Source organism: Ceratina calcarata, unplaced genomic scaffold (assembly GCF_001652005.2).
Source record: "Ceratina calcarata isolate Rehan_Ccalc_2016 unplaced genomic scaffold, ASM165200v1 scaffold428.2, whole genome shotgun sequence".
NCBI classification, from domain to species: Eukaryota; Metazoa; Arthropoda; class Insecta; order Hymenoptera; family Apidae; genus Ceratina; species Ceratina calcarata.
This window is the reverse complement of record NW_017166501.1, coordinates 1043020-1056126: the sequence shown is the minus strand read 5'-3', so window position 1 is coordinate 1056126 and position 13107 is coordinate 1043020. Positions and strand designations below refer to the sequence as shown.

Below are 13107 nucleotides of genomic sequence, written 5' to 3'. Positions count from 1 at the left end.
TTCGTGGTTGGGGCAACAATACTATGAAACCGCGAGAGCGTATCTCGAGACGCGGATGAAGAGACAACAATCGACTTGGACGGTAAAAGGAATTGCAGCTTCCATTCTAAACATTGACCGAAGCGACACGTACCCAACTCGATCGATAGAGTTAATACCGTGTCCCCCTCACGCTATTCCCGGTCTATAGAAGTCGAAGGGAAAGTGTCCGAGTAGAGAGAAACCCGTGAAAACGGCCCCGAAAACGTGACAATAGTCCCATCGAATCGATTTCTCTCGAGGAAATAATTGGTTTTGAAAGCCTCCATCTTGTCCCATTTTCCTCTACTCGAAGGATGAGAAAATGAGAAGCACTGGAGTAATTTGAATGACATTAGATATCTTTGCAGGCGAATGGCGAAACGAGATACTCAATTTCCCAATTTTATTCCACAATTGGAAGTTCCACAATAAGAACGATGTTAATTTAACAAACAACGAGAGAAACAATTGCATTATCGGACAAATTAATAATGCAACTGCTCTATCGAAGACCGATGCGTGGTCGTACACAAAATTACCAACAGAAAAGAAAACGTGGTTAGCGTAATTGCGGGTTATTGTTGGTCTCGAATCTTTTATTCCGACGTCTTTTGTCTCCGACCTTTTCCACGACAATGCATTGTAAAACTACATAAAACGATACATAGTAAATCCGCATACGAGTTCTACCAATGCTTTATCTGCAGTTAATCTGCTGTAGAAACTTTTTATTTCATGTGCCTTGTGACATTTGCAATTGTCGGATAAGGTTCGAGGAGAATAAATTTACTTTTTGATAAAAGATCTGATCTCTTATCGTTTCATTTCCCATGTTATTTTAATTTAGTAAATCGCGCGATAAAAGTAGATGCATAAAGGATAAGAAATCGTGGCAACGTAACAACAATCGAGGCCAGCTTTTACAGCAACGTGAACGAGGAAAATGGATTTACCATGCGCAAGAGTCCTCGCCAACGCGAATCCATCAAAACTTGTGCGAAACTTTAACCAACGACTGATGAGTTTTCGTCCGTAAGTTCACGGGATGCGGGGTTAAAATCGCGACATCGCTGGATTAACGAAACAGAAATTTCCAAGTCTGGCAAATTGAGTACGCTTTATTCACAGTCTCGGCGTTTTCATTTTGGGTCGACCTACTTTTTGTAAATTAAAAGTAACATCGAATGACTTCTCAGCCGATCATGGGTCATCAGACATCAAAACCGGAAACTTGGATCGAACGCTTACCGAGTCTCTCTGTATCTGGGCTTGTACACTGAACATCCGTGCAAGGAACGACAACAAAGCTATTCCACATTCCACGGAATCCAATCCATGGCAACAGAGGACTGCTATCGGCGGCAAAGGATGGAACGAAGATGCGAACGTCAGCGCGTCTATCGTCTTAGCGACCGCAAAGCGACAAAGACGTCTTGTTGTCCGCAAATTAGAGCGCGCTACTTGCTTTTGCACACGGACTTTGTTTCTATTTTGAGCGAACGGGAAAGTCGGTTCCCTTGATTCCCGAGTTCTCTGTATTGGCGAGAAACTTTGGACCCACGATTGACCACTGCTGTTTCATATATAGTAAAGTCACGAGTCGATCAGAGGATGAGATTCTCGAACGCGGAATCCCTTCAATTCCTTTTACATCGAAATTGATTGTTGAAGAAGTTATGCGAATAAAATGGTCCTAATCTTTCGACTTTAAGAGACTATTCCCTTGCCTTTGTGAAATCAATAAGTTATCATAATACAATTGATTTTAATTCCAATGTGTTCCAGACAGGAACAAGAAATAATTATGTTACTACTTGTTCAATTAAGAGACTGCGGTATTATTTACGATTAGAAGGTTACAGCAATTTTTACCTCCTTATCTACAAGATTATACAGCTGTCTGATAAGGTAAGGCAAGAATTCTACTTGGCTTATCCGATAGAAATATTGCGGAGACATATCGATTATCTGATCACATAGCGGTCCGCGCCACGTAAAGAGAGATTCCATTAGTTATCTGATTTTATACCAGAGCCATACCCATTGTGCCTAGCCTAGTGCACAGCACCGTACCGGGGAGCTATTCTACTCCCATAACCATATTCTGGAATCATATTACTTTTCCCGACCGTGTACCCGCGCTTATACCACTTGCCTGGTTATGTACCCCGGGATCATACTACTTATTTTGACCGTGCACAGAGTTATTCCACTTATCTGACCATATAACAGGTTACTCCACTTGTCTGGCCGTGTACCGGGATTATACACCCTTGTCTGACCAAAGCGTGACCTATTTCCATCGTTGGTGCTCGCGGCCACCATCATATCGATCTCGCCTCCTGGCCTATTATACACAAGACACGTACATATTCTTTTCTTTTTTTTCCCCTCTGGATAAATTCCAAATATCTGGCAGGTCGTGTTTCCGCGTGTGCTAAAGTTCCCCATTGGCCGGAAGTAAAAAGTGAAATATTAAAGTAACGGCCGGCATCGGCCTCGAGTTTCGTTCACGGCAAATCGAAACCCACCACATTGTTCCATACTAACCATACAGTACATGGATACTTTTTGTACATTTACATAATACCTCGTGAACGAACCGTATAACCTCGTACATAAATTAACTTTCGATGAAAAAAATGAGGGTACATTTCGGATGGTTGAAACGTTAATATCCCGCGCGGTTAGTGTATATAATGTGACGCACGATTTATTCGTACAGTTCGACCAATTTTAAAAAATCCCGAAAGTATCCTCGAGAGATTCTGCTCGGTTTTTCGGTCTTTATGAAAAATGTCTGTCGCGAGGAAACGAAAAGAGGTAGAGACGCTTGAAGGAGGAAAACATTTTCTCCGATTCTGACGCATGAAAGACATTTTTCCAGGGATGCCACCCCCGTCGCGTTGCCGTTCGTAGATACAATACGCTTCTCTCCCACAATACCGCATTGATATTAGACCCGTGACGTGTATCCATGAAACATATAAATGCCTTTGTAACCGGGGCACAAAGATGCCACAATCCCATCGTACCTGCGTATCCTTTGACACGAGACCCTTCCCCAATATGAACTCGCTGCCCCGGATTTGCTGCGAAGTCTTACGGTTCAAAACATTCAGAAAACACTGTTAACAATTTTTCTAATAAACACTTCTAACAATTACTAGGCATTCCCAAAATATCCTTCAATATAACATAAATAAAAAAATATTCAATCGGGAAACTTGAACTGCAGCGTTCCGTGACTCGATAATTGTATTTTTTCACTACGTACACTGTTGGCTTTGAAATTTCCAATTTGTAGTAAACGAAGGACTTGAAAGAAGCATCGGGGAAAGGGGGGGGAGCAAGAAATCTTTCTTGGCCAGCGATAAACTGTAAACAACTTTTAGTCAATCTCGGTATTCCCGGGGACCCCCTTTGGAAGAAGAAAAAGCAATTTTGCTTAAAGTTCGAAGCGTTTTCGTCGGTATAGAATCGTCTGAATGCTCGGCAACTCGGGATACCAGACCCCCCCGTCTCCCTCTCTATGTATGGAAGCTACTTGAAACTCTCTCTAACTTAAGGCAAACAATTTTTAAGGAACCGCCGACAAATAAGATCCTTTCATCGCTCTAATTTTTCCCATGGAGAAATGCAACTTTCCGTCATTCGTTTTCGGACAGTGTGCTGTTGTTTCTTTTATGAACATAATATATTGTAATCAAGTAAGTCCCAAGTTTTGTATTATTACAAATCCTGCAGCGCTGAATAGAACTTTATCAAGAATTAATAATCAGCGACTGCACTTGGGACGCGACGAATCGACTAGAAAGGGATTTACTTTCGACGGTTTAGACGTGGCTGTGATTCGATTATACAAACGCGGTTGTCGAGCCGCGGCTTGAAACGAATTTCAACGCGATTCAATTTGCCCAGGCATCGAATCCGTATACATACTATGGCGAATGGGCCGATCCAATTCATCGCCAGCTGGATTTACTTAAACGACACCGAAGGAGGGATTAATCTAATCCGGCTGATTGGTTATGAGACTTATCGGCCGACTCCCACGTTTCGTCGACATCCTCCGTCGCATTTGCATATTCGTAAGCACGTTACGACGCGACGGTACACCTTGCTCGCATCGCTTCCGGCCTCGTGTTTCCCGTCAAGTATTAAGCCGGCTTGTGCTTTGTTACGTCGTTCCCTATCGTTCCCAGGAAGATGTTGCTATTATTATTATTATTATTATTATTATTATTATTATTATTACTTTGTAAAGCAAAGTTCCCTGACATAACATTTCCCTATATTCATTGCGTTAGGTAATAGCATTGCGTCCCAAAATATACAAAATTTATTAAAGTAGAAATACAAATCCGCTAACGTTCTTTACGACCTATACTAGAATACGTATTCAGTTAATTTTAATTTAATAAGCTATACTGAGTCTGGAGATACGGAGTGAGGAAATTCTATTACACGTGAATCCGGCCTGTATTCCTTTCACGAATGGAAACCAACGCGGCGCGACCGTTCTATATCCTGAGAACCGAATCGGAAAGTGGGTCTCTCTCGACACGCTAGGACAATCTTATCCCGGTGGAAAGCAAGCTCGCGGACGAAGAAAAGAGAAGACACCGGAGCTACGAACCCGCCGAGCCTCTCTCCGAGTACTGCAGTTGTCCGATCCATAAGAAGGTCGACGAGTGTATTTTCTGCTGTCAAAGCGAATTTACAGAGGGTGGGGAAAAAATATAAAAAGTCATCTTCCGGCGATCGCTCGCCACGGATAAATGGATCGGGTTATGGAGGACCTTTATTTCGCCCTCCGATATATCTTTCACAACCTCAGATATTTCTTTAAAGCTGCGCCGATTTCATTGTGAAAGTATAAGCGATTCACGAATATATCTATCGGGAACAGAATTGGTATTTTATTGTGGGCAGCGATAAATAAGTATGGATAAATTTTATAACAGAGGAATTCTGAAATAACAAGATGGGAACATCAGATTAAGTCAACCGAGATATTATCATATTTGTATAAAATACTTCGTTGCTGAAACTTCTTATCCCGGTAATGGACGCATTGACCCTCGGTCAATCTCGTACTACGAATCGGAGACAGATTTCCTTCGAAATTCGCGCCATTACGTTGAATTAACTTCCCCCTGGGCCGAAAACCCAGCAGAAGAACCTTCGCAACGCAGCGTTTCCATTTTACCCGGGGATTCGTTCACACCCTATTTCCCTTTCACGACGGAAGGATCTACACCGGAGCCTCGTCTGAGCCAACACACGGACTACTCTCGAGTCGCGATCTTGTCCCGACCTTTCCAGATCGGCACTACTTTCATGAAACGACGAAAGCCAGGACAAGGTTGAATCGGTCGTCCCGATCTTCACGAGAACTCTCTGTTACGAACTGTCCAAACGTAAAAGATTACGAAGTGGACATGTTGTCGAAAGGTAGCCGAGAAAACATGCCATTCAATTGCAAATCGTATTTGGATCAAATAAAATCCTTGCAGTGAATAAAAATTTGTATCACTTTTAAAAAGCCAAACGGTCCGTGAATAACAACAAAAAATCGAAGTCGAGTGAATTAACAATAAAAATGAATCACTGTACGATGGGATTTCACGAACAATTTACTCAAGACCGTTGAATATATTTGTATTTCCACTCGCGAGTGAAACGCGGAGACAGGGATTTGAAATTCGTGAAAAAAGAAAGTCCGCGAGACGGAATAATCGGTGTGCCATTCCTACCGTCCTATCTCATTTGAATTACAATATCACCAAGTGCATAAAACACGGAAGCGAACGAGATTCTCATACGATGCAACGAAAGTGCGGATGATTCTGTTCACGGAAACGGAATTAACGAATGCGACGCGGCACCCGAAAATATACGAACACGTGGACAAGAAGAAGGGATGAAGTAAAAAAAAAAAGCTGGACGAAAGTGGAGCACAGCGGAATCGAAAACGTGAAGCTCGGAGGATGAATCGGGGCATCGACGAAAATCCAGGACGTGCACGAAACTGACTGACTTGGTGAAAAGTTCAGAAATGTGACATAAATGTATTTGTACAGATAAGAAATAAATAACTATTACGTGTACTAAAGTTTCATTGAATTTTTATTAATATTGATCAGATTAGCAGTTACGTGTGAGTAAAATTTAAATGAAATCGGAATTCGAATTCTCACTTCAAACTTTTGCATCGTAACACGTGGTATACTCACAAAAATATTCTATGATAAGATCACTTCCACGAATTACTGTATATGCAGCATCCAAAACGTGAACGAATATCAATTCCGTCGCTCTGTTGCAACTGACGCGATATTCGTAAGAAAATCGTTTACATTGCCAGCAATAAATGTCTTGCTACTCTACTCGCGAAACGAGAGATATATATTCTTCTGACACTCTGACATTCCCTGGGTGTCGCTGCCTACGGATATACGTAAGTTATTGACGCGAAGATGCTATTGGAAGAGAAATGGATTTCACTTCAAAATTTTATGAATTAGATATAAATCGGAAACGAGAAATATTTTGCATAAAATAATTAATAATTAAAAAAATCCTTAGAGGAAGACAAAAATTTCTTACAAACACGTTACGGTTAACTATAGGAGTCGATTATAGGTCTGTGAGTTGAAAAAAATTACGCATAGAAGTCTGAACACGTTCGCATAATTAACAGGCCAGAAGGCAAAGTCCTCGAAAATTGTTGCCACTCCGAAACGTTAATCGTACGTACGTGTTTAGGTTTTCTATGCAATTTCCTCCTAACATCCGCCGAAATTGTTACCTCATGGAAATTTTTTTAATCACGCGAGCATGGTTGAAATTTCTTTTTTAAAACTCGCAAGCTGTTGGAAATGCTCGTCATAGAAATATTTCCGTTTCTACGTAGTACGTAAAATTGCAAAGCATTGTAGTTTCTACGCGAACACGAAAGAATTGACTATTTCTCTCGTGTTGTATAATATTTGTATCGCGAAAGCGAGCGGAGCGTCTCGCATACATCATACGAGCTGAGCCTTTAAGGAGAGACAGGGGCAATCGACTGGATGGATGCTTGAATAAAGGCAGTTCTTGGATTCGGAACGAAATATATGTCAATAGACTCGAATAACGTAGACTTTCAAGAAGACACACAAATGCGACTCTACAATACACGTAATGTGCATATGTAAGAGAAAAAAGAGACGAAGCTTTTAAAATCAGTTCATGTTCACTCTAGATACACCAAGTAAAAAAAAATATTAGCTTGTATTCCTAGATTATCGATGAAGACATCCGAGATTGATCGAAAATTGTGAGAACAAGATGCAACTCTCAGAGGGAATATCAATGCCGCTTAATGTTACTGTTGAGTAACGAGCAAGCTCAAACAATCAAATATTGGCCGGCTGGGCGTACCGCGATTGCCGCTGGAACACCGCTGATACAGTTCAAATAGTCTAAGTTACAAGGGACAGTTAATCGATCCCCCGTAATGTTACTTGCGGTTCGCGCGGTCCTATCTTAAACCTGCCAAGGAATTCATTAACGCAGTAATTAAATTACTAGATGCGCTACCTTTACGTGAACCTAATCGAAATTTAGTACGAAGGATGGAATTTATAAGGAATTCCTTTACGACCCTCTATTCTGCACTTTAATTTGAATTTTACATTACGCAACCAAACCGAATGACAAAGGAAATTCTTAGAGGGTACGATTTTTAAAAAGCAACGATAGTTACAAATTTAATAAGGTTTCGGTTCTGCTTGTATCGTTTAGAATCCATAAAGGTACTCTTCCTGGATACAGCAGGAGTATACTGAGAGAGCTTATTCACATGAAAGCTAGCCAAGATTCATACCATCGATGCGCGTCATATTTCCTCCCAAACCGTCCATACGATCGTTCAAGAGATGTATTATGTATTACACGACGGACCGTGATACTACAAATACTACAAAGGTTAATGCCGATAAATGGCAGCGTTCACCCGCGCCATTTGTCAGGATCAGACTAGCATCGCGAGCCAGCAGACACACGAACGTACGTCCCCGTCGACGACGAACGAAAGCATAATGCCGCCGATGGTCGACTTTGGCGACGGTAATTTTTCAATTACCTTCACTACCCTGTATACCATTGGACATCGGGAGGGAGGATCCTCTCTTTTCCATGCTCAAGAACGAAACGGGAGAGAACGCCCGACGCAGTATCGATTTCAGATTCCAATTTAATGCCGTCGCGGTATCTGAACCACGATCTTCCAATACCAATTTCGCGTTATCGGCCTCTCGCTCGACGACGACGACGACGACGACGGCTTCCGTCTTGCGACCAGACCAGACGACGACGCGGACTTGCGCGAGTTTCCAACGCCCGAAGGCGACTATACTCGCAGTTCGAACCACTACCTACTGCTAAACGTTGCAAGCATTTTCATTGTACTCATTAATTAATAAACTGCAGATTATGCATTTATAAAAAAATTGAATGTATAGAAAATATAAAGAATTCATGTCTAAAATGATGAGAAAATTTTCTGCGTAACTTCGTTTTCTCTAAACGTACGTCGCCTCGATGATAATTTCTACGGTAATCTTTGTTCCAGTTCCGCCGCACAAAATCGTGATCGTCGATGACTCGGAGATCGCGCGTAACTCTATGGTCGGCCCGTACATGGAGGGCGACACTCTGCGGCTCAACTGCGACGTGTACGGCGGTAAGTACAATGTAATGTCACGTACCGTACCGTTCCGTTACGTTCCGTTCAGGAGGTCACCAGGAACACGATTCCTGTGGCAATTCCAAAAACGAGCACACGGCTTCCGTGGATCGTTGAAGGCTCGTTTGCAACAGAGTTTACGCTCGACTGGTGCGGTGCCCGTGCCACGTGGCCACGTGCGCAAATTTGTTTTAATCGTTTTACATTATTCCGTACTTTCCTCCGTTTCGTGATTAATGTACGAAACGAATATTTGAACGTACGTTCCGGAATATGTAAAATAAATTGTACACGTTCACAAAAGTGCAAGAATATTGTTGAACTTTAGGAAGAAACGATGGATTGCTACTAAAATTTTACGAGTTTCTGAAGATGAAACTGCTAGCTTAAACTACGTGTACTATGGATTACCCGAGTACTATAACGTTTATAGCTGTTTAAGCTATAAACAAGTCTAAAATTCGATTTATGAACTAGTGAAGTATTGAAGCTGCTGTGAGGGATTGATAGTTTGCCCGGCAACTTGTTTTAATCATCGCCGTCAAACTGCTGGTTAAATTAATTAAATCCCAGCGATAATCGTAAATTAACGTGATTAAAGTCGTAATCAGAATGAACGATTCGTGTTACAGAGGCGTGAAGTTTTTGAAAATTATGTCAAAAAACGAGACTTTTTTTTGCAGGTAAGCCAGCGCCGACGGTGTCCTGGCATCGCAATGACAACCTCGTCACCAACAAAACGGTAACCGTGAGGAACGGCGTGACACGGAGCGAGCTCGTTATAAAAAATTTAGGACGGGACGACGTCCGCTCGGTGCTGACCTGCAACGCAACGAATAACAATAGGTCGATCCCGCTCTCCTCGTCCGTTCACGTGGACATGAATTGTAAGTACCCGTATTCCATAGTCGCAACAATAAAAACCAGACAACTGTTCTAGTCTCGTTTTGTTCTACGTCCCTTTCGCAAGAGAAATTTTATTTCGCCGCTATCATAAAAACCAACGTCATTTATCTCATAGTTAATACGTCGTATCAATCTGACTGAATAATGTGAATACATGTAAAAAAAAGAACTACGAATCGAAGTTCCGCGAGAAAGATTTATGTGATGAATAAAGTTTGTATAAAATAATGGGGATGTTAAAAAAAAAAAATTTCGGATTTCTCATTGATAGTATATAACGTCTTCACGATTGACAAGTCATCGCGAGATGCTTATCGGGATGATAAAAAAGCTTTTTCTATTTTCGTACTACCGAGTTTTTCACGGTCCACGATGCGGAATCGGAATAAACTATATCTATCTATCGACGGACAGAGAGATGAAAGTTTCCACTCGATGAGCAACGATGTTTAGTTCAATCTCGATCCAATCTCGATTTAACTAAACAACAACGAAAATAGCAAAAATATAATTCCCTTCTATAACGAATCTGACGCTCTATCGCTAATAACAAATGAATAAAAAACAATTTCAACACCGATCAATTGTTAAAATTCGATAAGCATGAAAACTTCAAGGTCGTGAAACTCCACTCACTACGAGCAGCTCCGATACCATAATTTTCAAACTATTAGGTTGTATCGTATGGTCGAGGACAGATATAAAATATATCCATTCGCGATTCAAGCCGCGCGATCGTCCACTCTTTCTGCTCTAAATTATTGGACCATAAAACGTGGACGTAATGAGAAATAATAAGTATACGTCCGGCCTGGAATCAAGATGAACGATAAGATCCTTCGGAAAAGAGCTGTCCACCCCCAAGGGATCCAGGTTATATTCTTTACAAGGCGCCAGACCCATTTTCCAGCCTCGGTGCGTAGAGGGTCGGCCACGAGGGTGTGGCCGTTATGGTATGAATTACGTTTCACGGGACAGCCGATGCTCTTCCCTTCTATATGAAAGAGACTCATATATATATATAATGATTTAAAATATTTCCCGATAACGTTCTCCGATCGGGCAGCTACCATTTTCGGCTGACGTTTCGCTTCTACCCTCTCGGAAACAAAAGTGAGAACTGATATACCGTTTATATCGCCGCCTGGGGACTACTTTGTGGAAATGAGTTGGTTAACGGGGATGACGGTCGATGATTTAAACAGAGCCAGACATTTTCTATGTTACATATCTTTTACCCGAACGAGAGACAATAACAGGTAGCCGAGCTGCAATTTTATATGGTCTATATGTACATATGGGACCTTATTTACGAGGCGAACACGCGCGTACCCTTGGAATTACCACTCAGAGTTCGTAAATTGGGAAACGAACACCGTAATCCGAAGGCGAGACCCTAATTAGAGTAAGTAGATTCTGAACTAGGTTGCGCCAAGTTTTACTGCAGTTTTTGGTCAGGTCTACTACGTTACAACCGGAACTGATTGTGAAAAGGACTTATACATTGTCTGTCTGATTAACAAATTCCAATGCAAATAATGAATTACTATTACCTTCAAATTGCCATCTAAAAATAGTGACAACGAATTTAACGAAACGTAGTAAAGCAAAGTCTTAAAAATTAATTAAAAGTAGTTTTCGATCACGATTTAAGGACAGAAATAAAAATATTCAGCGTTCTCCAATTTAAATTCAAATTCTATCGGATCCCTCGTATCCAGGAACATGCTGAACGATAATCAATCGTCCGCGATATTACTCGCTCGGTCCGAGTTCCCCAATCACGAGCCACGCGATTGTTACAATTATTCGCAATACGAGATTCGACAATCGGTTCCATCATAAAGCCAGTGTATATTTGGTGAACAACACGGTCGATGCACAGATGACTACATCAGATTATCTTGTCTTTGGCTGCACCTCGGCAGAGTTGCGCGTGCGAGATTGTGGCGCAGTTTAGTAGAATGCTCCAAGTTCCGGCCGATGGCCTCGTTTCGCGTTACCCAGTTCTTAAACGAAGTTCGCACCCTTAAAGCTACGTTTAGACAGAATATGCTCGCTATCATCTTCCCAGCTTCATTCAAATGCGACCGTACGATTCGAATGTGAGCGCAGTGCATATAATGAGAACGAATTTATGTTGCCTTCCCACACGAATATCAATTTTTCGAAACATGTACTACATCTTCGTTTTAATCCTAAATAACTTATTTCAGAAAGAAATTAGAATCGTATTTTCAAAACGAAAGAAACGATGCAAAATATTTTACTTCTGTTTCGTTGGGGAACAACGTAATGATAGTAAAATACAGAGGATTGCTTTTGAAATCGCTTCAATTAGATTTCGCCAAGTTTTAACCACCGTAGTTTACCGAGCGCTATTATTATGGAAAATTACTGTTTCAACGTTTAAAGATGAAATATGGGAAATGCCCTCGCGATTTCCATTTTGCGATCCACGTTCTTTCCACAAAGAATCCGTTTTCTTTTATAAAACATCAAGTCAAAACTACTAAGAGATTCCGGTGATCTCGTTTCTAAACGCAGACTAGCGTTTCACCCGGAAGTGAAGCACAGCGAAACGTATCAACTCATCCGCAGTGACAACCAGTTGCAACGGACGCGGCAAACCTGATCGCCGTTGTCCACCAGGAAGTCGTACCACGCCTTCCTGAAGCGTAAATAATTTAGCCAGTCTGCATTATTCCCAGAAACGGTAAGGGAAAACGTCATTTTGTATTGTCGGTATGCCGACTTCGTACAACCGGATGTCGCGCTCCCTCAGGAATACGTACACTAAGAAGCAAAGCTGAACCGATAAAAGTCCTGCAGGAAACCATAACTTATTCATTTACTGCCATCGTATGAAATGTACGAGACAGTCTTATTTTTCCCATTTAGTTTATGAAAATCACGAAAAATTAATGCTGGAGTACTTAAATATAATGACTGAAAGACACATTTGTTTGCATTGAGGAATTTTGGCTACCAACAAACCAAATATACAATCTGGGCATCGTCGTCGTTAACATGAACCCTTGCCTCTCGCATGTTAATATCATCAGCCTAAAATTGCTCTTCCGCCATTCGACGTTTCACGTGGAAATTCATTACAAGCAACTCAAGGCAACTTCATCAAAGAGAAGATGCAACCGGTACTGATATCCTCGCTGGTTATCAGTATCAACGCGTCTTCAGATCTCTGACGAGCCTGGCTCGTAATTTCTAACGAAACGTCGGTACTGAATCCTCAATGACGACCAGTACGAGTTAATAACATCCTTATTAGATCATTCTTTCATTACGATCTCGGCGAAAACGCATTAACTATTTGCACTCGAGGCCTTTCGCGCTCGGGCGAACCAACAACTCGAGACGATTTCGGCTATATTAGAGAAGAACTTTAGGGGTACTTTAAATCATTTTATACCCAAAAGAACGTATAC

General features: G+C 41.5%; 1 protein-coding gene across 1 annotated transcript in view; it reads left to right on the top strand.

The window, feature by feature from the left end:
• LOC108626798 (hemicentin-1) overlaps positions 1 to 13107 on the top strand; it is a 177090-nt gene that overhangs the window by 143085 nt on the left and 20898 nt on the right. The window contains exons 4-5 of the mRNA XM_018027679.2: positions 8642 to 8752; positions 9439 to 9642. Of these exons, the coding sequence (XP_017883168.1) occupies positions 8642 to 8752; positions 9439 to 9642 (315 nt within the window). The remainder of the gene's footprint in view (positions 1 to 8641; positions 8753 to 9438; positions 9643 to 13107) is intronic.